We start from the raw sequence: 26,058 nt of genomic DNA, 5'->3' as shown, positions 1-26,058 counted from the left end.
GGAGGAGGCGAGGAAGGAGGAGGCGAGGAAGACTCCCGGCGACTCCGAGGAGGAGGCGAGGAAGACTCCCGGCGACTCCGAGGAGGAGGCGAGGAAGACTCCCGGCGAGGTGAGGAAGACTCCCGACATTCCACAGATTACTGTGGTCGCCGCCTCGCCTCTCCCCACCGACGCGTCCGCGTTCGTCCTGCCCGGGCCTGCTGGGGCGGGCGGAGCAGGACTCCGTCCCGGGGGGGGACGGGGGGACGGCCTGGAGAAACCGGAGCGGGTTCGCGGGACCGTGGACGTCGTGGACGTCGGGGACGACGGGGACGACGGGGACGACGGGGAGGGGGACGCACGCAGTCTCTCTGGCAGCGAAGGGAGCGTCTCCCCGAAACCCAGCCGGAGACGCATCGCCCGGTCCGTGATGGGCGGGTCCCCCCCGCCGAGGCGCCGCGCGGCCTCCGGGGGCCTTTCCCCCAGCGACTCGCTCTCCTTGGCGTCCTCCAACGGGGACGAGGACCGGCTCGCGCTGGACCCCCTGGAGCACGAGTGGATGATGTCGTCGTCGGACGGCGAGTGGGCCGGCCTGCGCCGCCTCCTCGCCGCCGAGCCGGGCCTCCTCCCGAGGAGGGACTTCGTCACCGGCTTCTCCTGCCTCCACTGGGCGGCCAAGCTCGGCAAACCGGAGCTGCTGGCGCGGCTCGTCGACTTCGCCGAGCGGAGCGGCGTCCCCGCCGGCGTGGACGTCCGCTCCGGCGGCGGCTACACGCCGCTGCACGTCGCCGCCATGCACGGCCACGTGGAGGTGGTGAAGCTCCTGGTGGGGGCCTACGGCGCCGACGTGGACGTCCGGGACTACGGCGGGAGGAAGGCCAGCCACTACCTCGCGGACGACGCCAGCGTGGACATACGGGACATCGTCGGAGCCTGCGGGGACGCCGGGGCGGAGGACGCCGACACCGGGGACAGTCGGCGGCGGAAGCGCCCCAACGTCCTCCGGTCCAAGCCGAGGCCCCCCGGGCTGCGTCTCCCCCCAGAGGGGGAGGTGCGAACCAGGAGGAAGACCTCCTTCAGCAGGATGAAGCCCAAACTGGAGAGGCTCCGTCTTCGGACCTCACAGATTGTCCACAGCGCCTCCTTCTGGGACAAGGAGGACCAGGAGCCGCCGCCTGACTCCTTCAGGTCCAGACCCAAGACTCATTTCTTGGGCTGAGCTCAGAGGGGGCGCCGACCCAAACGCTATTGGACGTCATCATCGTCGTCACCACCCCTCTTTCCCTCAGCAGCCAATCAGAGGCCTGTTTCCTCAGGTAGATGACATCACTGAACTCCGTCCTCGCTAATGCTGTTCCAGGATGTTTAGCTAATTAACCGGGGAAACGGTGCTAATTTCAAAGTCCCATCCTCGTAGGTTTAGCGAGCAACCAGAGGGGGCGCTCTGCCGGGGGGGTCAGAGGGCATCTGGAATTTAAATGCCGTCTTCAGTTCTTTCTGGGGTTGTGAGGTCACGTTCACGGCGTTTTTACGATAAATGAACGCGGCTGTGTCTCTGATGTTTCTCTTTGGTTCATTTGGGAATCCCACGTTGTTTGAACTCGACGCCACGATGGCGTCCCAAGACGGATGTTTCCCCCCACAGTGGGAAGAGCGCGAGGAAGAACCCAATGGCCGACACGGACGGAACATTTTGGGATTCGTACCCGTGACCTTCTTGCTGTGAGGAAACATTGTTAACAGCTACGCCACCGTGTCGCCATGGTTATTATCAAAATGGGAAAGTCCAGGAATGTCACATTTTAAAACGGGAGCTCGTCCAATCAGATCGGGCGTGATTCTCATGATGCCTATAGTGTGATGATCAATTATTGATGACTCATGATGATCAGGCGCATCAATTCAGTATTAATGTGTGTATATAAGCCCCTTTACTACATTTACTATTTTAAAGTCTCACAGAAGTGAGTACAACTTTATGATATTGGGCTGTTAGGCCAGTGCATACTTAAAAGCTCTATAATACGGATCCTGTATTCCTCTTTTTGATTCAAGACTAACTTTTTTTTAATCCTTATTTCTATTTAAGTAACTAATCACACATATAAATCAACGTATTACCAAACATGGTTAATAACAGTTACAGTTATTAAATGAAATGTTTCGTGTTTTCCCGAGAAGCTTTCATCGGGAACTGCTTTTTAAAACCGGAATAACAACATTAAAAAACTCGATTTCCCGTTCATTTCCGCACACGTGACACGGAGGCGGAACCAACAAGCGCTACTAATAGCGCGCTCCGTCCGAGCCGGACTCGATTCGCTGACGCACAGTCGGACGCGGAAGCGGGGATGTGGTTTCTGGAGGTGCTGCTTCCGCTGCTCCGGCTCTACCTGTGCGGGATTAAAGTTCTCATCTATCAGATGTTCAACGAGTCCTTCACGCTGCCAGGTTTGCGCTTTGTTAATTCTTCTTTTCGTTACTTAAACATTTTATATTAATGTTTCGAAAAGTCGTAAATGCGTGTTGTTTGTATGCCGACATAATTAGGAATGCTCGATAGTTTAGTATTAATTATAATACTGACGTTATGTTTAAGGTTTAGAATAGTGGGACGATGTTTTTATATTTATTTGAGCAAATGTATATTTCTGAGTCTCTAACCTTCTTGTTTATTATTGTTACCCATTTACTTTTGTGTTTTATATTCACTGCAGTCTAATTTACATATATATGCCTTGCGATGACGTCACAGGTCGAGCTCACAATGATCATTTCTAGGAGATAAAAGCTGATTCTCCTTTTAATTTCCTGCTACACTAATTTCATAACATTTGTCTTGTTCGCCGTTTTTACAGCATTAAAAAAAATACTCAATCATAAGATGTTTATTAACCCTTTATTGAAATGCATGTAGAAACTGAAATGAGCAAATAGTCACTCGCCCCATAAAGGGTTAAGTGGACTTTCTGACTTTAGAGCGAACAGAAGGAACAAAGTTATTTGAACAAAGTTTTAGGCAGACAAACAAATCAATAACGTTTGAGCGATGATGAAATAGTTAAAACTCTTATGAATGACTCAAACAATGGCGTAGTTGTTTTCATCCAGAAAGGTCACGTCTTTTTTTCTTCTCCTTCAAAGCATGTGAGGATGGAGGGTGAAATCCATTAAGACTTTAAAACAAAGAGGGGATTGTGTCACCAGAGGTTTTATACTCTAGTAATCTCAGTAAACTAATTACTATAGGCATGTAGACAAGTGTGGCGTTTAATCTAAGCAGTAAAACTACACATCCTAAACCTTTTAAAAAGACCAGATCGGAATTGTCAGAAAAAGTAAATGAAACTTATGAGAACGTCTGTAAAAAAATAAAATAAAAAAAAACTCAAACACAGCAGCTCGTTGTCTTTCAGGCTTACTTGCGGCTGTAGCTCAATAAAAATCACCCCCTGCTAACGCGTATTTTGGTTCGACGGACTCAAATTACCTGCGTATTTGCCTCGCTACTAAAACTACTACTAAAAGACGTGATGTGTTTGCATCAGGTCATGCAGCAACAGAGTCTTGGGTGCACGTGCTAATTCACCATCCCCTCCTTTAGCGCAAGTGTCACTGACTAGATAAAGTGTTTTAATCGGCATCCTCAAATGTGTATTTCACTATTCCTGTTAGGTACTCAAAAAGTGAAAGTATCCAAGCGGATTGCTCTCTGAAGGACACGATGGAAGGTAAAAGTTCAGGACCGTCGTGCTCTGGCGTCAATCTTGTCGCACACCCACGTGCGAAAAGCAAAGTCTGGAAGTACTTTGGCTTCGACACGGATGCCGATGGCTGCATACTGCACTGGAAGCGGATCTACTGCCGCGTTTGCATGAGCCAAATTGCGTACTCTGGAAACACCTCCAACCTGTCGTACCACCTCGAAAAGAACCACCCCATAGAGTTCAGCGAGTTCGTGAAGAGCAACACCGATCAGATGCGCGAGGCTTTCACCACGGCTTTCTCCAGGATCAAGACTGAGACTTCGGGTCAGCACGTTCAGCAGCAGTCACAGGACTCGAACCTTCGTCAGAGCTCGGACTATGGGAACCGACGATACAACGATCTCACTGCTGCGGTCATAAACTTTGTCTGTGAGGGGTTGTATCCTATATCTGTAGTTGAAGAGCCCAGCTTCAAGACCCTAATGAGCACCGTTGACCCTGGATACGCCCCGCCAAGTAAAAGTGATCTGGGAGTTAAAATGCTTCCTCAGATGTACTGCCGTGCCCGGGACATGGTCTTCGGCGAGCTTGCTGGGGTTGTTAACTGCGGCGTCAGTACGGACCTTTGGCAAAGCCAAACGCATAATAGAACCTATATTTCACTTTATATCCATTCGGTTAATTACAACAACGCAACTGGCTTCTCGATGACCAACAAGTGCCTTAAAACCTTTGAGGTGCAAGAGGAGAACACGGCCGAGAACATTACCAGGTCGATGTATGAAGCCTTTGTGGAATGGGGCATAACTCCCAAAGTCAGCGGCGCCACCACGAGCGGCTCGGTGGACATCGTCAAAGCGTGCTCGCTCTTGGAGCTGTCGGTGAAAATGCCTTGCCTTGGACACGCTGTCAATCGCGCGATCGACGAAGCCCTCCAGACGCCGAAAGTGGAGGGCTTTCTGGGAAGCTGCCGGAAACTGGTCGATAACTTCAGAGAGCCCGCGATGTATCTGCTGAGGGAAAAACAGAAGCACCACGGCCTTGCTCAGGGTCCGCTCGTCACTGACAGGGGAAGGTCTTGGTTGGCGACATTGGCAATGCTACAAAAACTGAAGGAGCAACAGGTTGCTGTAACGGCAACGCTTGGCGAGAGTTCCGGCAGCCATCATTTCAGATTCGATGGTCTCGACTGGGCCTTGATGGAGGGCTTGATTGAAGTCCTTCAGCCGTTTAAAGTTGTGGCAAACATGATAACTGCTTGCAAATACCCAACCATTAGCATGGTTAGGCCTGTGCTTCACATGCTGCTGAACACCACTCTCAAGATCAAGGAAGGGGACCGTAAAGAGATCAGCATGACCAAGGAGGTCATCTCAAAGGTCCTCTCAAAAACGTATTTGCAGAATTCCGATCTGGCACAAGACATTTCGACGTTCCTAAACGTCGCTACCTTTTTGGATCCACGCTACAAGAAGTTGCCTTTCCTGTCCACACAGGAACGGTCGAAAGTCGAAGATAATGTCATCGAAGAGGCCAAAGCGATTCTCGAGAAGCAGAATGCGGATCGACTTTGCCTAGATGAGTTGACCATGGTGTCGGACGAACCACCTACTAAGAAACCGACGACTCAAAGAGAGCCGTCGGCCAGCATCTGTCTGCTAGACAACCCGTTGGCTGCGATATTTTGCCAGTCTGATGCAGAACAGAGCCACGAAGAGCTGCATGCGCAGGTGATAGAGGAACTGAGCAACTACAAATCCCAAAGAGTCCTCGGTCTGAACGAAGACCCTTTGCTGTGGTGGTCCAGCCATTCGTTGTTGTTCCCCACACTGCCCAAGGTTCTCCAGAAGTACTGGTGTGTTCCTGCGGTGAGTGTACCTTGTCACCGGCTGTTCGGTTCCTCCGGGGCTGTCCTGTGTGGGAAAAGGAACCGGATAGCCCCAGCCTTGGTCGATCAGCAGGTCTTCCTGTATGAAACCTCACGGAGCTACTACGACCCTGAACCCTGTGAGGACGACTTGGACCGTGTCTGGGAAGGAAGCTGTCGTGTGGGTCAGCTGCTTGAATAACTGTGTGACTAAAATTTACAGTCTCAAGACACTTGATGACTTTCTTCTCTGCATAGTGTGTGGTGTGTTTGACAGATCTGCTGTACCATGTAAAAAAAAAAAAAGTAAGGCGTCATTTTCTGTTATGAGAACTTCATGCCCCCTAATAAGGATCTTTCTTGTATGAAGAAGAGTTGGACCGAGGGTCCGCATGGCAGAGAGAGAGTGGCGCCGCGAGAAGAATCTGCATGTGCAAAAGCGTATAACTTGACCAGACGGGAAGCTTCGTAACGCTGAACCCGTTTGCTACCTGTCACGAGTTGTACGAGTCAATAATTTTTTTATTTTTATTTAGACTGTTCAAATCACAGTGGCAGATTTTGAGACTTGAAATCCATACGATCATCCCAGTAAGAGAAAACATCAGCATGACGAAGCGCAAAATTTTGCTATTGCACAAATCTAATCTAATCAAAAAAAAAATCATCATAGTAGTTGTAACTTTTTTTCCTGTAAAAATCTGTACATAAAATTGCTTGGACATACAAACAATGAAAGGAGTCTAATAATCATAAGAACGCATGTTGTGTTGTCGCTATTTGTACCTCCTCCGCTCATCTGTGGGTGTTTTAAGATGCGTTATAATTTAGTTTTTATTTTAGCGGTTGTGCTTTACGGTGTGTTTTTGTTCAAACGTCATTTATTGTAACAGGAACATGTTTAAATTGTGACGTAAAGGAATTTCATGAAATACTTGTGTCATAAATGTTTCTTTATGGCGACGCGGAAGAAAACGAGATCCGTCTGCCTCGTGGACAGGCGTGGTCGCTCTGGAGCTAATGCTAATCCTGCTAGTCCTGGTTCTAAAGCCGTGGGTGTGAAAGGGTTCCTCTCTGATCTCTCTCCTCCTGCGCAGCCTTACCCGAGCAAAACGGAAGGGTCGCCATTGTGACCGGGGCGACCAGAGGAATAGGTTTTGAGACGGCGAAGCACCTGGCGAGCCTTGGCATGCATGTTGTCCTAGGTAGGCTCCTGTCCATTTCATCTCCTACCCCCCCTTCATCTTTGTATCTTTAGTCCCTGCTTCTTGAATATTTTTCTGGAAGTAGAATATTCTTTGAGCAAACGCCGAAAATATCAAAGGAGAAGTGTGTCCCTACCGTTTTCCGTTCTGGAGTTATTGGCTGTTGAAGAGAGGCGGATGTCAATGTCAGGGTTGGCAGTGAATGTTTGGGTTATTTAAAAAAAATGTCTCTAGACGTTATTGGCACTGAAAGAGTTAAGTGTTCGCCTTTTATCTTCAGGTTGGAGTCATACAGAACTTGCATAATTTAAACTTATTTGTGTGGATTTAATTATAAGTTGCAAATCGACTTTCACTCGGTCGTCTGATTTCTCAGACTGGATTATAATACATTGCAAGGATGCGTGAATGATTAGCGCATGTGTGACGTGCACCTGCCCACCATTCCTCTGTCATCATCATCTTCAGCTGGGAACGAGAGAGAGGAGGGCTCGGCTGCAGTCGGGAAGATCGAAGAGGAAGGCGTCAAGGGGAAAGGTAATCGCACGCCTGTCCCTTTTAAGTAATAGTTTTGTAAAAAGTAATATATTTTTAACAAAAAAGCACTCGTCGAGCGCAGACCTCCGCCAAGCAGCTCATTCCCCTCCTAAGTAAAAGTGAATCAGATTTGGGGGGGGGGGGAAATAATCCATAAATGGCTTTTCGATGTTAAAATGTTTTTTTCCTGATGCCATTTTGGAAAAATACACCAAATGTAATCATTAATATAAACCTACGCTGGGAAAAGAACCCTGGACTGGTAGTACGCCAGTACCTTTTATGTGAATGAAAGTCCAGATCCATTCACTCTATACATGTAGAGCTCATTTTAGTAACTATTATATATATATTATATAATATATACGTCTGGGTATTGTGTAGCTTCTCTTTCGAATGGTACGCCACTTCTTTTTAAACTACAGTCCAGCCGAACAATCCTGTAAACTAAAACAAATAAAATAAAATTTAATTCAGTATCGTTGATCTTGAACATTTGAAGAATTTGTTCCAGAGATGATTTCGCCCCAAGTTGTATTTGTATAGACATTGAATATAAACTAATGTATAATAAGTCACAATGATTCATGCCAGCGTTATTACACTTTCTATTTTTTAGTAACGTCTGTGGACAAAAGTTTGTCCTCATTTCCCGTCTTATTCTGTTGACAGCCGAGTTTGTCTTCCTGGATCTGACCTCGCTGAAATCGGTCAGACGGTTCGTACAGAAGTTCAGGGACAGAGGTCTCCCCCTCCATGTCCTGGTTAATAACGGTAAGCGCCTTAAATGTCCCTGAGAAACCCGTGAGTTGTTCCAGGTGGTTCTTCCAACCGCGCGTCTGTGACGTCCTTGCAGCCGGAACCATGATGGTTTCTGAGAGACAGACGGAGGACGGCTTCGAGTATCACTTTGCGCTCAACTACCTCGGCCACTTCCTGCTGACCAGCCTGCTGCTGGACACGCTGACGAAGTCGGGAAGACGCGGCCGCAGCTCCAGGATCGTCAACATGTCCTCGGCAACGCACTACGCGGGAGTTCTAGACATGGACGACCTGAACAGGAGGTAAGAGCTGCGAGTGCGAGAAGGATTGCCTCCTGAGGTCGGCGGGCATCTGCCTACTGACCTGAAAGTCCGACCCTCCTCCTCCTCATCCAGGAAATGCTACAGTTCCCACGGCGCTTACTCCCAAAGCAAGCTGGCTCTGGTCCTCTTCGCCTACTACATGCAGGAGCAGCTGATGGCCGGTGGTTGCCCGGTGACCGTCAACGCCGTGGACCCCGGCATGGTGGACACGGCCCTGTACGACAACCTGTGGAGCCTCGCGCAAGCGATGAAGAAACCAGTGGCCAAGATACTGTTCCGGGTACACGATCCTTAAAGTAGTCCTCCATGCTGTTGCGCGTCCGGAAGGTCGCAAACTCTGTCCGGGTTCACGCGGTGAAACGGTCCAAGAATAGTTTTCAGCCGTCCTGTGAACTCCTGCTCATCCGACATGTTGATGGTTCTTCTCCTCAGACTCCAGCAGAGGGAGCCTCCGTTGCTATCTATGCTGCCGTGGCCTCTGAGATGGAGGGGGTTGGGGCCTGCTACCTGTACAACGGAGAGAGGAAGGAGTCCGCCAAAGACTCGTACGATTCAGAACTGCAAGCCAAACTGTGGAAGAAGAGCTGCGAGCTCGTCGGCATTTAGAAACCGTTGCTAGGACGACCGGCATCGCTGAACCGCTGCCTCACTTTGTGTTCTTCCCGTGCCTTAAAGTCGTTCAGTCATTATTTACCATTTGATTGGTAAAACATTTTATAAAAAACAAACATTACGTTCTTGTATTTACTTACAAATGAAGTCCATGCACCGCTGCGCTTGACATGCTAGCTATAGCTGGCTAGCTGTAACTTCCTCTGTAGACGAGGAGTCACAAATAGAATCACAGCGCCTCCTACCTTGAGGCAGGAAAACTGCGTGCCTCACCTCGTGCCTCTTTCAACCGTTTTATGATCACTCGGCACAAGAAAAACGTTACACATAAACTTACTGTACTTTCTTGTCCCGTGAGGGGACGCCACACAAAAACCTTCCCCACTTCACCCTGTCCTTTGCATCGTCCACCCCACCAGCCACTCTCATGTCCTCCCTCACTACGTCCATGTCTCTTCTCCTGGGTCGTCCTCTAGCCCTGTTCCCTGGCAGTTCCCTCCTCAGCATCCTTCTACCGATATAGTCCCTGTCTCTCCTCTGGACATGTCCAAACCATCAAAGTCTGGTCTCTCTGACCTTGTCTCCAAAACGTCTAACCTTCACTGACCCTCTTATTGTCTCATTTCTAATCTTGTCCAAGCTGGTCACTCCCAAGGAGAACCTCAGCATCTTCATCTCCACCACTTCTAGCTCCGCCTCCTGTCTCTTCCTCAGAGACACTGTCTCTAAGCCGGTCTCACCACTGTCTTGTAGACCTTTCTAAATCCCATTGTTATTTTAATTATTGCCTGCTGTCGCAAGTGTTTGTTTTACATCCATCTTTTTTCTGTAACCACTTATCTTTTACTCTGTAATTCAAAAAATATACTATTTTTTATTATAGCCTTACGTTACAGATTGTGTCTGAAAGAGCTGTAATCTCAGTGTTATCTCAGTTTTGTTTTGTTAATTGGATGATCGATCAGGCCACAGGGTCTTTAAATTATGTTTTACATGAGATGTATGAACCTGATTGGTCAAAGGTGAGATTAAAGTAGTTGTTTCTGGTCGGCTTTGAACTAGAACTGGTATTTCAATGTTGCCTGGAGACTCGGTTTGCAATGATGGATTAGTGGAATAAATGGCGTGGGGCCGAGCACAGATCCTTGTGGTACACCAAAACTGACACTAGCCCTATCATAGCGTGTAGAAAAGTGAGATCTGTCTTTTTAAGTATGATATAAATCAGGAGAGCTTATTGTATTTGATAAGATTCAAGGATTGGTTGTATGTTTATTGCACAACAACGTCCTGCGATTATGATGTCATTGTTTGGTATGTTGGACTGTCCTCATTGGTTCACGGACTGAATGTACGATTTGTATGTTTCCTCTCGTATCTGCTTTGCTGTAAGCCGAGCTTTTATTTTGTCGGGTCCTGATCATTATGGTTCCACTCGCTGAATAAAGCTCTGTAAAAACAGGAATGTTTTTCCTTCTCTGGTACATCTGAATAATTTCTAGTCTACTTACCCCCCTGTAGAGCATTATGGAACGATTACGATTTGTTGAGTAACCCAGACAGAGGATGAACAAATCGCCCTGGGTGGGGGGGCTCCTGGTCCTGCTGTTGTGACTCACCCGCGCCAACGATTAGCGGTTTATCCTGCAATCGGACTGTTGCTGTTTCGTCAGGCTTTGCATCTTTCGCTCGCAGGCCGCCACACCCAATGGGCGCTATAAAAGCTTGGGAGTCAGGTCTGTACCAGACAGATCCGCACCCCCCCCCCCCCAGCCTCTCTCTTCCAAGAAACAGGAACTTCGCCAGGTAGCTTCAAGATGTTTGGTCTGAAGGTGACTCTGCTGCTGCTGCTGGTCGCTGGAGCGGTGACAGGAAACGGTGGGTGACCCTCAGATGGATTGTTGTCTTTATTTGATGTAAAAATCACTGTCTCCCTCATCTTCGTCTTGCAGGTGCTCACCATGCCGGTGTCAGAGGCGATGACGGTGAGTGATCTTCACTTAACTTTGATCATGTTTAAAATCAGGCGTGCAAATTCCATTTTAATGAAAAAAATAACAGACACGGTTTTGTGCTCGCCTTCTCTAAAGCAAACGAAGAAATGCTTGTTGAATTATTTTATTATGGAACTTTAATCACCAGGATGAAATTGCGTTAAAATTCTTACCCAGCGTTCTACGTCTTCCTTTACAAAATTCCAAACATGTTTAAGTTCATGTGTCGTAAACATCGAGAATTATGTTTTAATATGTTTCTTTGGGATTAGACTAAAATGAATCATAACTTGATGCGATTTTTCTTTCAAAATAAAATACTTGAGCTCTCGTGACGCTGGAGGCTTTGTTGTTCGTCTTCGTCGTCTTGAAGATGAGACCTGAGAGCATGAGTCACGCTACGGGATGGAGAAACGGGAGGCGGGCTTGTCTGTGGCGTTTAACCGCCGTCTGGGGGGCGTCGGCCTCAGACACAACAACAACAACAACAACGTTGAGAAAGCTGTGAAATCTGATTTGTGGGTTAACTCAGAATTAAAACAAGCCTATCTTTTGGGTTGGGTGGAGTGGTGGGGAAGTGTCCTCAGATGGCGCCCCCTGTGGTGGCCGGGCTCCACTTCAACGTTACTTCCTCTGCATTTTTAAAAAGCGTCTTCAGACCTTATGCTTATGGCGAACTGACGGATCTGTTGACGTTTCTGCATCCACAGATCCGGACTCACCGGCTCACCGACAGAAGCGGGGTGAGCACGCCTGACTCTCACTCTAATGCCGTTTCACTTTGCTGACCTCACACGGTTTAGAATCTCACGCTTGTCGTGTCTTCCTCACGCAGGACTCGGCGCCTTCGACTATCTTCGCGCTAAAGGTGAGCGGCCTCGCGGAGACGACCGTGATGGAACCGCCTTCAGTAAAATGTGATTCTAATGTTTCTGCTGGGGGGGGGTTTCTCTGTGTTACAGGAGCCTCCAAGCCCAGTGAGCCGACACACACACACACACACACACCACAGCAGCTCACATTCTGTGCTTTCATAAAGCTGTTCTGTTTAAAACTCTTTTGCTTTTCTAGAGGACACTGGATTCGATCTGGCTGATGCTCTGACTCCAGGTAAAACGCATTCGTTGATGCTGTTTGGGCTGATATTAAACCAGGATTGATCCAAGACAGGCGCAGGCAGACTAAGGCCCGAGGGCCATATGCGGCCCATTGGACTTTTTAATCCGGCCCCCCAGAATTTGTCCAAATTATATCATTAAATTACATTTTATTCTAATTAAACCTCATTACTGTTTCCTTTTCCCTGTAATGCTGCCTGTAAAAGGCCAAATCCTTTCATGTTACCGGCTTTTACACGACATTTATATTCGTTCACACAAAAACGCAACTTCTGTCAATCTGACTTTCTGTTCCACAGATGCTCCCACGCCTACTGACGGGAGTGAGTGCACAAAACGTCCTCATTGCTCAGATTAAATTTCATAAAGGTAAATAGTATATCGTATAAGTGGCGTCTCATCCCCTCTGTTCCTGCCCCCCCCCCCCCCCCCCCCAGCTCCTCCGCCCTCTGTCGAAGGTGAGTCCATAGACCTCATCTCTACTTTTATCACGTTTCCCTTCTTCCTCATCACACTGCCTGTGTTTACTGACCCCCCCCCCCCCCACCCCCATCTGTTTCCAGCCTGCCAGGAGAGCGTGAACCAAAAGCTGAATACCATCATCGAGAACCAATATGTGCAGATTAAGGTGCTGAAGGCGGCCTTGTCCCGCAGGTATTAAGGTGTGGACCTGCAGGAAGCGTGAGTTGAAAATCAATGCTTTCTCCTTTTAGGAATAATCCTGCGTTCATCTGTTTTATAAAAACACTCATTTTGGATTCTCTTGAGTCTTCTCTGATCGAGCCTCTTTTGTTTTTAGGCATGACGAGCAGTCGGATGTCAGCTTCCTGTCTGGACCTCTTCATTGCTTTTCCTTACTAAAAAAATGAAATGCATTTGTATATCCTTGATAAATCAATTCTCTCGCTCTCGTGTTCTGTAGCTCACGTTATGCTGCCAGAGGCGACGCGATGTTTGCTCCACAACATCCAATCAGAAAGTTGGCCATGTTGGAGGACGCTCTTTAAAAAAAAAAACTTTATCGCAACACTTTCTGTGGGTCAATAAAAGGTCACGAATCACTCAGTGCTGCGTCCATGATTTTAATTCGACCGCTGTCTGGTCAGTGGTTGCACAATATTGATTTGAAAATGGATAAAATAACATGTAAGTGGTTCCAGCTGATCTTCCTCTCTTTAGGCCATTCTTAATGTGGGGGTAATACCGGACCCCTCCCTGGCTGGTGTGTCCCTCCAGTGGGTTCATATACATACGCTAGAAAATAAGGCCCCTCCATGCGCCTCTGCATGGTTCAGTATTCATGCAAAATTACGACGTGGGCTTCAGACAATAAGTAGGTTTATCTAGACTAGGTTCACCAGGAGTCTGGATTAGTGACAACTATTTGGATAATCTATGAATCATTTCTGTTATTGTCCAAAAAAGACGGCAAACACTTGAAAGGAAAAGCCTCCGGGTGTTTGGACCAGTCGGTTTGACCTGTGGAAGCAACAAATAAAATAGAAATACTACGGGGAAATATTCAAAAAGTATATGTATATATATAGAGAGAGAGGGCATTACAATTATAGGGTTGTGTGTGTTTTACAATTATTATTGGTTACGGTATCTCCATTTTGAAAAACATTAAATTCATTCCATGAAAGGTCACTAGGGGGCGGAGTTTGAAGGTCAAATATCCCACAGTCCTGCCTGGATATCGAACTGGCCGTGCAAACCAGTTCTATTGTAAGACTGTTAAGACTGGTCTGAAGACGTTCCACCTATCACTTTATTTACTTATTTACTTATTTACGTGTTTACGTGTTTACGTGTTTGCCTCGCTCGCCCAGTCCCTCTTGGCGTGGAGGTTCACCAGGGCCCCTGAACGCACCAGCGTTGGCATTCCTCGCGCGGCCACGCCCTCCTTGAATGCCGCGCCACACCCAGCGCGTTCCCGAGAGGAGGCCCGCGAGACGGTAACAGGACACCGGGCGGGCTGAGCGCGCCGGACCCCCAGTTTAAAGAGAGGCATCAAAGAGACAGGAGCTGACGTCACCGGCGGTGAAGAAAAGTTACCGACTTTCAAAGTAGCCGAAGAGACGTGAAGTTGGCTTTCGGTACCGACGCCATGAAGTTCTGTTTGCTGTGCGTGTCGCTTCTGGCGTTCGCTGCGGGGACGCTAGCAGAAGGTCGGTGTCAGTAGCGTTAGCTTGCGTCGGTAGCGTTAGCTACGTCAGTAGCGTTAGCTACGTCATGGTTTCTTTATGGTTACGGTGGGAAATAAACTCGCCTTTTAAGGTGACGCCAGAAAGCCGTCCCGTCTAATTTAAGGCTGTTGGGTTGGCGGCTCGAATCCCGCAGGCTGCGAACCATTGTAGCTGATAGAAAGAGTAGCTTCGGGTTTTTTTTTAAGTGAGCTGTGACGTCATCCTGACCTGTTTCCATCATGCAGCTTCGTCTGTGGAAACATTTCTTTGAAACTCCATTTGGAACTTTATTTTTTTCTAGGTTTGGTGGTTTGAATTTTATTTTAGGCTGTAACTACAATGTAGACAAAACTCTCATATATATATATATATATATATATAAGCATAAATCATTATACTTCTCTAATTGTATTGAGAAACGGATTATACTAGTAAATCAACGTTTTAATTGTAATAGACAATTTGTCATACTCAGATTTTTTTTAAATGCGTATAAATGTCCAGCCACACCTAAAGAATATTTGAGTATTTGAAGCTATACCGAAGGCGTGAATATTGAATATAGGAATATATGTCTCTTCCACGCGTACGTTTTTATTGTGACAAATAAGGTGAACGAAATTCGTTTTAAAATGATTCATAAATGCTGTGATCTATATAAATAGAATAGAATTGAATACTAACGGCTGTGTGTGTGTGTGTGTGTGTGTGTGTGTTTTGCAGATGGTATGGGATTTGATTTAGCAGCTGCTTTCGATGAAGGTAAAGCTGCAAAATGTTTTACTCCTGCATCAGACCGCTGGGTTTGTGTCCCTGTTTAGCGATCAGTCGATCATCCACTCGGTTCTGGAGGAGAACCCGACCGGAACGTATGAAGGTTCTGTTCTCTGACCTGTGTGTGTCCTGAGGTTATAAGTAGGGTACCTGCAGATGAGTCCCCTGAAACCTGCTGACAGATTGTCTCTCTGTCCTCAGATCCAACACCAAAACCCAAAGAGAAGCAGCAGCCGAAAGCTGATGGTGTGTCACTCGTTCACTCGTTCACTCGTTCACTCGTTCACTCGTTCACTCGTTCACACGTTTCATCTTATTGAGAATTGGATTAAGTATCATTAAATGTTATCGTCAGTCCCGGCTTGAAGTCGATCGCGTCCTTTCAATCTTTTCTTGTGCTTTGCTCGGGCGGCTATAAAGCCTGGCTCTGAAGTATCCTGCGATGCATTCAAGTGCTGTAGGAATTAATCGTCTGAGCAGAAAAAGTCTTTCCAGGACAGAAATTAATATTTGGACCTTTAACATGCTAAACTATCAATTATTGATTTTTTATTTCACTGTAAGGAAGAGACGGCTTTCAATTTCTGCTTCCGTAGATTTTATTAAATCGGATCCAAATCTTAGCGGCACAATTCACACACGCACACACACACGCACACACACACACGCACACACACACACACACGCACACACACACACGCACGCACGCACGCACACACACGCACACACACACACGCGCGTGTCTCTCTGGCCCTCACGTCAAACTGGAGGTTACGCTGTAACTGTTGTTCTGAGTGATCCGTTCATGTGAGCAATCGAGGCTTCTTGTTCTTTCATTGGGGGTCTGTCTCCTACTAACTAACGTGTGTGTGTGTGCGTGCGTGTGTGTGCGTGCGTGTGTGTGTGTGTGTGTGTGTGTGTGTGTGTGCGTGTGCGTGCGTGCCTGTGTTGCAGATGGTACGGGATTTGACTTATCGGACGCTCTCGGCCCAGGTAAAGCTGCAAAATGTCCTGCAGGTCGTCTCCGACTTCCCTTCTGTCCGTATTTAAAGCCGTCCGTTTGTCTCTGTAGACGAGACGAACAAACTGGACCCCAAACAGCCAGACGTCCCCCCAAAGAGACGAGGAGGAGGTCGGTGACCTCTCGGGGTTCTCTTCTTCTTCCTGTGTTTAATTATTAACGTGAGTGAAATGCTTTTATCTCTCTATTGAAGGCGGTAACACCTTTGGAGACTCGGACTTGGTTGATCTCGCTGGCGGCGACGCCAACAACGACGGAGATCGCCACGCAGGAGGTGAGACATCAGGTCGGGTTACCTGGGGGGGGGGGGTGGGGCTATTAGCTTCCACCGCGCCCCGTTGGGGAATCGTGACGCTGGAACGTTTCCTGCGGTTCCGGATGAGTCTCGGAGCAGGAAGGAGTTAGTTGTTGTTCCAGAACGGGAGAAGGAACGTTCCACAAAGTTTCCCGACTAATCGAAGCCGCGTGTTCGGTGAAAGCTCGCGGTTCCGCATGCAGAGTCCTGATCCTGTTCTGTGGGGGGAACCGAAGCACCGGAGCAGCCTCAGGAAAAGGCAAAGACAGAGGAATGTTTCTGACTGGACTTTTCTGCTTTGACTCCAGGCGGCGGCCGGGACCCGGGCTACGACCCCCGGGGTAGGTCCTTTCCCCTCCTGTGTTTCCTGGTTCTAGTTAGAACAGGCATGGGCAAACTACGGCCCGGGGGCCACATGCGGCCCCTTGGGCTTTTTAATCCGGCCCGCCGAACGTGTCCAAATTATATCATGAAATGTTATTATAATTAAACCTCATTGATTAGACCGTTTTATTCTCCTTAAATGTTTTACACTGATACACTGATGATGTCATCGTGTGTGTCTGACAGGTGGCGCCGGTGAAGAGCCTCAAGGTAAACCTTCCGCTAACGTCGATGCGCTTCCTGTTTTGGGTTCCGCCGTTGGGTTCCTGAAGGAACTGCTCCTTTTGGGAGAACGTCCTGCTTCCTGTCTTACGGGAAGTCGTGTTCAGCGCTTTCTGATCCGCTTGGCTGCTCGGCGGGCGGGGGGGGGCGGGGCTTTGTGTTTCATCTTGGCTGTGATCAATGAGACTCGAGCTATCCGATTAGCCGCTACGATTGTGTGTCGTTGCAGATCCGACCCTTCTGTGGGGCCAAATCCTGAAGACGTTAAACGCAAACGTGCCCGAGGAAGTCCGAGCGTGGCTTTTCAACTTAAAGCAAACCCTGGTTCCTCTGTTAGAGCGGGCCTTGGATGCGCTGCGGGCGGCGCCCTGACCCACGAGCCCAGGCGCTCTGGCCGGTCTCTGGCGGTTCAGAACCGGTTCCTGTTTTCTGCGGTTCTTCTGGAGGGATTTGTTGGGTCTGAGCGTCTGGATTTGCTGAGTCAGCGCTCCTGTGATTCCAGAGCGTTCTGGGCGTGGCACACGACCATGAGTCATCAGCCGGTTGTCAGGGGCAACGCAGCTCCGGCGCTGCTCCTTTGGGGTTTGTTCTTTTGCGAGAGCGGAAATGTTTTTGGTTCATCTTTTGTGATTTTTGTTTCACGAATTAAAGGGAAACTTTTGGTAACTTTTTACAGTGTTTCGGTGTTTCTATTCGGCGTTGAATCCACAGCAAATATCCAGATTATCTGCTTTTAAATGCGATTGGGATTAGGATTGAGATTAGGATTGAGATTAGGATTGAGATTAGGATTGAGATCAGGATTGGGATTAAGATTTCATGGTGTCGGGTTTCGGAGATGAAGCTTTTGTTTCTGACGGTGTTTCTTGCTCTCGCCGCTTCGTGCCGGGACACGCCCGGTTTCAATCCGGTTCATCCGGTGGCGCTTCACACACAGCCGGCAGCGGTTGAACAGAGCCGCGCCCCCCCCCCCCCCCCGGGGGTTTTATTGTCTTTGTGGGGCAAATAAAACGAAGAAGAGGGTCCACGAATCAATGTGTGGGAGGGGGGGGGGGGGGGCGAGCCAAACAAGGAATGCAGACTGCAAAACACCTGACGGACCCCCCCCCCCCCCCCAGGTAAACAAGGCGATTGGTCGAGAAGGGGCTTCCCCCGAGAGAGAGAGAGAGAGAGAGGCATGTTCAACATTTCTCAGCCGTTGCTCCAGGCGGTGTCGTCTGCCTCCGTTGCCCCGACAACGCCCCCCCCGCCCTATGACTCAGTCCGTTGGAGACTCTGTGCCCCGCCCTGAGGGTGTGTTCGCTGTCAGTCCGGTCTTTGCAGCTCTTTTTTTTTCTGAGTCATTTTGTTCTCTTTCTTGAACCGCCCCCACGAGAACACCTGGAAGCCGTGGGCGACGCCCCCTTGTGGAACGCCGAGGCTACGACGAGTCCCACGGCGCCGGAAGCCGCTCATCAGAACGTTTTTGCTTGTCGTCACGCAGAGGCTGGATCGGGAACGATCGCCGCCATCGTCAGCGCCATCGGCGTGGCCGTGGTGGGGGCGGCGTCCAGCTACTTCGCTTACCAGAAGAAGAAGCTCTGCTTCAAGCTGCAGGGAGGTCAGTGTCTGATGCTGGGGGGGGCGGGGGGCGGAGCCTCACTGATCCAATGCTCGCTTCCGTCAGGCGCCGATCCGGAGAGCGGTAAAGGCCAGCGGGGGCCGTCGGATCCTCAAGGTAGGTCTTCGTCATTTCGATGAAGGTGGACGTTCGCTTTGCGTTCATTCGTTGTGTTTCTCACCTTTCAGTGATGAGCAACCTGCTGACGAAGTCCTAGTTGGCTCCTCCCCCTCCGGCGTGCGCGTCCAGCAGTGGGCGGAGCCTGTCTGAGTTTCTTCTTTGGTGCCTTTGGGCTTCTTGTGCTGCTGCCCCGCTTCGCTTTAGCATCACGCAGTCGGAGGAAAACGTATGCGGGAACCATTTTGGGGTTTCTTAACTCTTTAACTGCCATTTGACGTCTAAAGACGTTTTTTTTTTAAACCCAAATATTCACTGATGTTGGAATCCGCCTCTCTTCAACGGCCGATAACTCCGGAACGAAGAATGCTCGGAACACTGATGAAAGACGAGACTTTAATCTTTCATTCGGTGCGTTCGGCCTTCGCGTCGTCATGGTGATCGCTTGGACACTGGGTGGCTCAGCTTAAACTAAACTATTACAATCTTCATATTTGTGTTTGTATTAAAATGCAAACATTCACATCCAATCAGAGTCCGGCGTGAGCCAACCTGGAGTCCAACCAATGAGGTGAGATTGGAGGTGTGGCTTAAAGCTTGCCCTGGCCAATAGGAAGCACACACCGGTGAAAAGGGTCGAATACTTTCTCCTCCCACTGTCGTTTGTTTTTAGAAACTCTGCAGCTGATTGGATCAAAGGAAGCTAGCTAGTGGATCTGATTGGCCCAGAATGGAAGGAGTTTTTTTTTGTTTTATTGTTCGGTTGTTGCGATTTCTGCCTTCGCCGTTTTGTTCTCGTTATTTTAAACAAAACAAAAGCAAACTCTCAAATGAATCTAGATTTATTGATTACGCCGCTGGGCCCCATCTGACCCCCCCCCCCCCCCCCCCCCCCCACACACACACACGTAATTGTGTCAAAGAATGATTTAATTTGAGGCCTTTCAAAGTAAAAGTCTTCCTTCGACTTGCTGGAAGACTTTTTCAAGTGAAGTAAACATTTTATTTTGACGCAATTAAAAGCGGATGTTTCTCTATCGGGTCGAGAACCCTTCGGGAGCGTTCTGGACCGGAACATTTGAATAGAACATGCTGACTGTTACAAGGATCTGTTGTATTTTGTGTAGTAAGCTTTGACCCTTTTCGCTTGCCGTAGCAGAGCAGCTGTAAATAGTCCAGGTGTCCGCTTTAAACTCCTCTTCCTCTTCTCCTCCTCATCACCGGATGTGGACATTTTGTTTTCTACATAAGAAAACAAAACTCATCTTTACGAGCGTGATTATTAATCTGCTGTTTATTGCGACTTTGATGAACGGTTTTAGAGTTTGTACCTGTTTTCAATAAAGTGGTGTTGTACAGACAGCTGGCTCAATCTTCTCTCTTCTCAGGGGCGACGAACGCCAGCTCGTGCGCCCTCTGGTGGCTTTGGTTGTGTTGTTATTTTATTTTGTAGATGTAACGTTCTAAATTGAAATAAATGCCTGCTGAGCTTCCAGGAGGGAACTTGTGACCAAAACTTTAAACCTCCAAGAGACAATTAAATATTTTTATTAAGCAGCTGTTGTCCGGGTGACGGACAGCTTGCAGAGACAGAAGGCATTTTGACAAATCTTCATTGAAAGTGATCACAACTAGGTCTTGTGTTATTGTCATTTTCGCCATAATAACGCACCTTTGGTTAGATATTCGAGCCTGTTCATTTGTTCCTTGTGTGTTTTGTTCTATTTTGTTCATAAGTAGCTTGATTTGAGTATTTTTGCGTTGAAGAATGAGGAATGAGGTCCGAGACTCTGTTCAGGCACTGGAGGCTGCACACAGAGCAAAAGCTCCAGTTGGAGCTGCCACATTTTCATTTCCATGTTATGTGTGTTACGGTGACGCGCCGCCAGAGGGCGGTGTGGCGCACGAGTGGGCTTCGAACGCAGCGGAAAAGTTCGCCTAAGAAGAAGGAAGAGCGAAAAAAGAAGCGATGCCAAGATAAAATAAACAAGAAATTATTTAAGAAGAAGAAAACTACGGCGGATTCCTCCCGCTAATCAGCCAACGCGGTATTTTGTCCGTTTTATTTTGTAGTTCTTTCATTTTTCTCATGTCTTCAAACTTGAGAAAAGAACAGTCCGCATTAACACTACTGGAAAGGAAAAGAGGAAAGCAGTGAGGACAGCAGTTCAATTAAAGAAGGAAATGACCGCCAAATACGAAGATTGATTTCATCCGGAAAATATTCTGCTCGTTGTGTTTATTCAGGAAAGCGTGCTGCAGTTACGGCTTGTGTCCACTAGAGGCGGTCGGGTCCGAGGATTTCAAACAAAAACACTTTTAATGTAATTAAAAAGCTCGTTTTTTTCCAACTGTACCTGAACTACGTTACGATGAACAATTTTCCACGTTAGCACATTTCGAATAAAAATATTCACCTTCAAAAACACGAAGAATAAGGAGATATTCCGGCTTTGAGTTTTCATTGGTTTAGCATGAAACACGTGACCCGGAAGTGTCACCCAGAGTGCGGTTTGCGAAAACAAGTCTCTTTCCCCGCCCTTCACTGTTAATGTGGTAAAAGCAGGCCAGAGACCTGTCTGGAGTGAGTCTGAAAACTCGGGTCCAAATCACAGATTCGAACCGGAGGCGCTTTATTACGGCGAAAAACGCGACACTTATTTTCTAACTCTGTTCCAGATGCAACACATAAAGGCTATTTCTCAAAAAATATATGAGATCATCTTAACTTGATGCATAAAGTCCAGCTGAACTGAACGGATCAGCGTATTGACTGCTCAACACTTGTGTGTTTTAGTTTCATTTTTTACATTTGTGTTGTTTACAGAATTTTTAATCCGCGTGTAGCGAGGACGTCCCGTCGATAAAAAGAAAAATATATATTTGGAAAACCGTAACCGGAAGTTGCGTCTAACTTCACATCAATGTATTTGTAGTTACCTGCTATAAAAAAATATTTGCAAACAATGCTATTATAGGAGCCAAATGAGTGACGGAATGCGTTTCCCATGTTGTGCACTGTGTGGCGCTGTGGCCAGAAGGTGTATATAAGGCAGGGCCAATCGGGCGGTGCACCGGTGTTGACCCGGGAGGGCAGACAGGTTTTGATCGCTTCACCCAGATGCTCGAGTTCGTTGAGTGTAAGTTTGTTGTATTTTGTAATAAATTAGTAACATTTTTACCGGTTTAAACCGCTTCTGGACTCTTCTGAGGCGAAAACAAGACGTAGCCGTGGTTTTGGATTAGATTAACTATGAAACTTTATGAATATGAATGAAAGAAAGTCTATTTACAACATAAGAAACAAAGTTCACACAAATTCACAGCAAAACGAAACCAGAAATAAAATAAAAAATCATGCAAAAATCAGTGTACAAATTCATAGGGGGGGGGGGGGTACAGCAGTTCTACTGGGTTTTCATCGCCTGGATCGGACCAGGAGCCAGATCGGGACCGCTGCGAGGAGGCAGATCGGGACCGCTGCGAGGGACCAGGTCGGGAGCGCCGAGCGGAGCCAGGTCGGGAGCGCAGAGAGGGGTCCAGGCTGGACTGGGGGGTCGGTTGGAGGAGAATCGTTGAAGACCAATCCAAAAAAATCAGTCAGGCCGGCGGTTCGGTCGTCGCTCTCGCCCTGAGAACAGCAGTTCACAAGACATGGTGAGCGTTTGTTTACGCTCTTGCTATCGTGTTCAGGTTGTGTCTTCAAATGTTTGTTTAAATATGGAGTTTAAATCAGAGCCAAACACTAAGATAGTAAAATAGCATCAAGAAACTGAAGCCAGAGAAAAAGCGAATGTCAGCTGACCTCATCGTCCTCGATGTTCTCCAGGGGGGGTCGCTCTTCCTGTTCAGGCGGCACCGAGAAACATCCCGCTCCCTCCAGCTCGATCTGTGATGAACAAATCATGAACCAGTATGTTCACTACGTTCTGTAATGTTATGTTAGGACACCTTGGAAGTGATTTTAGCTGTTTAGCATATTCAGTACGATCAATATTAATATACATGACATGATGTAATCAATCAGATTAGATTTGAACGGCTTCTACTCAATGCAAAGAGCATAAATGGCCCAAACATGGTGGAGGATGTACACAATGTGTGTACACAATAAACTTGATCACTCTGCGCCTCCATGCACAAGTCCAGTAGAGGTTTGACTGTCCAGACACACGACGTGGTGAAGACTTTGAATAAAAGGTATTCAGTGCATTTCTCTGCAGAACGGCAGCAACACTAAACTGACAAGTATTCTGAGAGCGAGCTGAAATATGCACCACATTCCTGAGACATCCTGTGTCAATCAAAAAGAAAAAATACAGGATGGGCAACGGAAAACAAGAAAGCACAACTCTGACCAAAAAAACTATTTCCAGGGGGAATGAAAGTCGTACCTTGGAGGGGCGGGTGTGGCGCTGTGCTTTCAGCCGGGCAGGGGCAGCCGCAGGAGCACGGCCTCCTCTGGGGGGGGCCCCTGGGGTGGACGGGTCGGAGGCCGAGTCGGCTTTAAAACCGCTCCTCCTCCCGTTGGCCTTCGGCGGGCGCTGATTTGCTATCAGCTCCTCCACGTTTCTGCTGGACTCGGTGCCTACCGCTGTGACGGCAGAAACGTAGAATAGAATTACACGTTACGGCATTTTAGAGGCAGGTGATTATTTAGTTTTTACCACAAAAGGGCCTTTACCCTTTAAGATCGTAGTGCCATCAGCCCTGATGTTAACGGACACTACATCAGGCATCTCCTTCACCATATCCAGGACGTGGTGGAAGCCCAGCTGATTAAGGGGCATGGGATACCCCAACATGGAGCAGTAGTCCTGGCTGAGCTCATCGGGATCCAAACCAAACTTAACAGAAGTCAGCAAGGATCGAACATCGATCTTCAGCTTTTCCAACAGCTCTTCTCGATCCATTGCGCCTTCCAAACCTGGAAAACACATCAAGAGGGTCAATGGCAGGAGGAAGATGCAGACGAGTGTTCATATTGATCTCCAGATGATTTAGCGTTGGGTGCGTTGACAAGTAAACGTCTTTGATTCAGCATGCGGCGCTTTTATTCTGCATTCATGATCAATTTGGCGTTTGCTTCAGTTTAGGAATGCCTTACTCATCCCATCACATCCTCAGGACCTCATCTCTGTGGAGCCAGCGTGATATTCAAAGGAGGACAAAACAGACTCATAACCAGAGACGGGACCGTTTCCATCATAGAAGAGCACGATGGACTCTACGACATCAGAACGGTAAATAATGACATCATGTCCAGGGATAAACTAGCCTGTGATGTCAAAACATGGCATGAGATTTTGGGACACTGCAATGTCCAAGATGTATTAAAATATGTACGTGTATTACGGTGGTCTAAAATGCATCAGGTCAGACAGCGGCACTGAATACACAGGAAATGCTTTCCGGTCCCTTCTAAGGGAAAGGGGCATAAAGCATGAAACATCATCACCAGACTCTCCCCGTCAAAATGGGACAGCAGAGAGACAATGGAGGACCCTTTCTGAAACGGGAAGGTGTTTGTTCATAGAAAAAGGGTTTCCAAAAACTCTGTGGCCTTATGCTGTCCAGAATGCTGCCCAAAACAGACGCTACAACGAAAGGCTCAAAAATACTCCTTTTCATGCTGACAGGGAGAAGGCCTGATCTTTCAAAGATGTGGGTTTTTGGGACTGACTGTTATGCATATAAGCATGAAAATAAGAAATTAGATCGCAGATGTGAGGAAGGAATATTTGTATATTTGTATACCCTTAAAGAAACTGCTAAAAGAGAAGAAATATTCAAAGCAAGAAATGTCGCCAAAGGTCAAACAGAGGGCATCGACTATCACGAAACATTTGCTCCAGCAGCCAGCATCACATCAGTACGGGCACTGATGCAGATAACTGTACAAAACAACCTCATCGTCCATCAGGTGGATGTAAAGACAGCATATTTACACGCTCCGATAAAGGAAGAGATCTACCTGGAGCAGCCAGAGGGGTTTGAACATTTATCAGGGACAGGAGAAAAGCTTGTGCAGCTAAAGAAGTCTCTCTACGGCCTAAAACAATCAGGAAGGAATTGGTATAAACTTAAAATATTTATTTAACTATGGCAGAGGAGATAACATCCTGAATTGACATGAAGGCTTTACTTTCAGTGAGGACGTGTCCAGGATTTCATTTGTCCAACAGTCCAACAGTCCAAAGTCATCACCATTTAAATCATTCTTTGGTATATTGCAAACAGCAGATATTAGCATAAACATATATTTATCTATAATTCCAGCGCACAAAGGCGGATTAACAATCTTCTTAACAAGACTTACAGTCTTTGCATCAAATAAATTTGAGTTCATTTAATGCAAAGACCGGAAGTGTTGATCAATCCCAACAGTTTCAGAAAACAAATTATATCAAGCTCGACGCCGATCAGCCCGCTGCTGGCAAAAGGAAAGTTACTTACGTTCGGTTGAAGTTGACGTTTTCAACGCTGCTTTTGTCAAATTAAAAGGTCTCTTCGAAGTTGAATTCTTAAAACGAGCAGCAAACAACTCAGGGATCTGGTGAAAAGACACACAGACTTCACTGTCTTTCGTGTATATATACACAAAATCCCGATGGATCAAAGCCCGTTGTCAGGACACCGGGCTTTGATCCAACGCTCCAAATGACCTGCGAGGTGCTGATTGGTTGAATTGGCGTTTCCTTCCGTTTAAAAGTAGGAAAAAAATAATTAACTAGTTTATCACTGTCAGAACTATTTATAATAACTTAAAAAAAGAAAACAGTTTACACGACATATTTTATTGTTTAATATGATTAAATTGTCCATCAGACAAAGATTTAAAATTAGAAAAAAAATCAGAAATCCATGTCAAGACTATCAATCAAGTTCCGGTTGTGGCCGCCAGCTAAGTCGACACGCTCAGCCAAGCTCCGTCATTCTCCGTACGAAAATCCTGTTGTAGACCGCGGACTTGATAATTAAGGGCACAGACAACTCGTCCTTTTAAAGAAGAATATGTCAGCCACTCCAAAAGCCAGTAGAGACAAAGGGAAAACGGAAACACAAACAAAACTCTCCGACTTCGGGAAACATCCAGGGCGAATGCCTAGCAAAGACGCTAGCAGCATTAGCAACAAGGCTTAGCAAAGACGCTAGCCCCGGAGCCGACGCTAGTGGCATTAGCAACAAGGCCTAGCAAAGACGCTAGCCCCGGAGCCGACGCTAGTAGCATTAGCAACAAGGCCTAGCAAAGACGCTAGTAGCATTAGCAACAAGGCCTAGCAAAGACGCAAGCCCCGGAGCCGACGCTAGTAGCATTAGCAACAAGGCCTAGCAAAGACGCTAGAGTAGCA

General features: G+C 47.5%; 5 protein-coding genes across 6 annotated transcripts in view; 4 read left to right on the top strand and 1 right to left on the bottom strand.

Annotated features, from left to right (window-relative positions):
* The window catches only part of LOC137911869 (ankyrin repeat domain-containing protein SOWAHC-like), a 2,504-nt gene extending 1,299 nt beyond the window's left edge, over positions 1–1,205 (top strand). The window contains exon 6 of the mRNA XM_068756214.1: positions 5–1,205. Coding sequence (XP_068612315.1) covers positions 5–1,198 — 1,194 coding nt within the window. The 3' untranslated portion in view covers positions 1,199–1,205. The remainder of the gene's footprint in view (positions 1–4) is intronic.
* Positions 1,206–2,304: 1,099 nt separating this feature from the next.
* dhrsx (dehydrogenase/reductase (SDR family) X-linked) lies at positions 2,305–8,986 on the top strand. Its single transcript, XM_068756337.1, has 7 exons — positions 2,305–2,430; positions 6,651–6,758; positions 7,227–7,295; positions 7,968–8,069; positions 8,152–8,359; positions 8,453–8,660; positions 8,813–8,986. Exons 1-7 carry the CDS (start codon positions 2,331–2,333, stop codon positions 8,984–8,986), a joined length of 969 nt encoding a protein of 322 aa, XP_068612438.1. The 5' UTR covers positions 2,305–2,330.
* LOC137911989 (E3 SUMO-protein ligase ZBED1-like) lies at positions 3,704–6,477 on the top strand. Its single transcript, XM_068756336.1, has one exon. It carries the CDS (start codon positions 3,704–3,706, stop codon positions 5,753–5,755), a length of 2,052 nt encoding a protein of 683 aa, XP_068612437.1. The 3' UTR covers positions 5,756–6,477.
* A 5,061-nt stretch (positions 8,987–14,047) lies between the features above and the next one.
* Positions 14,048–20,068, top strand: cd99 (CD99 molecule). Of its 2 annotated transcripts, XM_068756491.1 has the most exons (11): positions 14,048–14,275; positions 15,017–15,055; positions 15,269–15,313; positions 16,022–16,060; positions 16,140–16,199; positions 16,282–16,362; positions 16,692–16,724; positions 16,954–16,977; positions 18,473–18,589; positions 18,656–18,706; positions 18,778–20,068. In XM_068756491.1, the coding sequence occupies exons 1-11, from the start codon at positions 14,215–14,217 to the stop codon at positions 18,804–18,806; spliced, it is 579 nt and encodes a 192-aa protein (XP_068612592.1). In that variant the 5' UTR covers positions 14,048–14,214; the 3' UTR covers positions 18,807–20,068. The 2 variants fall into 2 exon arrangements, with proteins under 2 accessions (XP_068612592.1, XP_068612593.1); XM_068756492.1 differs by lacking the exons at positions 18,473–18,589; positions 18,656–18,706; positions 18,778–20,068 and adding an exon at positions 17,219–17,660.
* A 1,911-nt stretch (positions 20,069–21,979) lies between these two features.
* LOC137912120 (tudor domain-containing protein 5-like) lies at positions 21,980–25,931 on the bottom strand. The gene is made up of 6 exons (XM_068756475.1): positions 25,372–25,931; positions 25,163–25,259; positions 23,391–23,633; positions 23,101–23,300; positions 22,512–22,595; positions 21,980–22,337 (listed from the first exon to the last, which is right to left on the bottom strand). The coding sequence occupies exons 3-6, from the start codon at positions 23,617–23,619 to the stop codon at positions 22,125–22,127; spliced, it is 726 nt and encodes a 241-aa protein (XP_068612576.1). The 5' UTR covers positions 23,620–23,633; positions 25,163–25,259; positions 25,372–25,931; the 3' UTR covers positions 21,980–22,124.
* Positions 25,932–26,058: the final 127 nt, after the last annotated feature.

The sequence above is a fragment of the Brachionichthys hirsutus genome, chromosome 24, assembly GCF_040956055.1.
Source record: "Brachionichthys hirsutus isolate HB-005 chromosome 24, CSIRO-AGI_Bhir_v1, whole genome shotgun sequence".
Lineage (NCBI taxonomy): Eukaryota > Metazoa > Chordata > Actinopteri > Lophiiformes > Brachionichthyidae > Brachionichthys > Brachionichthys hirsutus.
This window is presented reverse-complemented; position numbering and strand designations above follow the sequence as displayed.

Coding starts and splice junctions, on each gene's coding strand:
- dhrsx (XM_068756337.1), top strand. CDS start 2,331: ATGTGGTTTCTGGAGGTGCTGCTTCCGCTGCTCCGGCTCTACCTGTGC. Junction 2,431..6,650: donor CGAGTCCTTCACGCTGCCAG/GTTTGCGCTTTG, acceptor CCTCCTGCGCAG/CCTTACCCGAGCAAAACGGA. Junction 6,759..7,226: donor TGGCATGCATGTTGTCCTAG/GTAGGCTCCTGT, acceptor CATCATCTTCAG/CTGGGAACGAGAGAGAGGAG.
- LOC137911989 (XM_068756336.1), top strand. CDS start 3,704: ATGGAAGGTAAAAGTTCAGGACCGTCGTGCTCTGGCGTCAATCTTGTC.
- cd99 (XM_068756491.1), top strand. CDS start 14,215: ATGAAGTTCTGTTTGCTGTGCGTGTCGCTTCTGGCGTTCGCTGCGGGG. Junction 15,314..16,021: donor GCAGCAGCCGAAAGCTGATG/GTGTGTCACTCG, acceptor CCTGTGTTGCAG/ATGGTACGGGATTTGACTTA. Junction 16,978..18,472: donor CGCCGGTGAAGAGCCTCAAG/GTAAACCTTCCG, acceptor GTCGTCACGCAG/AGGCTGGATCGGGAACGATC.
- LOC137912120 (XM_068756475.1), bottom strand. CDS start 23,619: ATGGATCGAGAAGAGCTGTTGGAAAAGCTGAAGATCGATGTTCGATCC. Junction 23,301..23,390: donor TGGCACTACGATCTTAAAGG/GTAAAGGCCCTT, acceptor CTGCCGTCACAG/CGGTAGGCACCGAGTCCAGC. Junction 22,338..22,511: donor AGAACATCGAGGACGATGAG/GTCAGCTGACAT, acceptor TGCTGTTCTCAG/GGCGAGAGCGACGACCGAAC.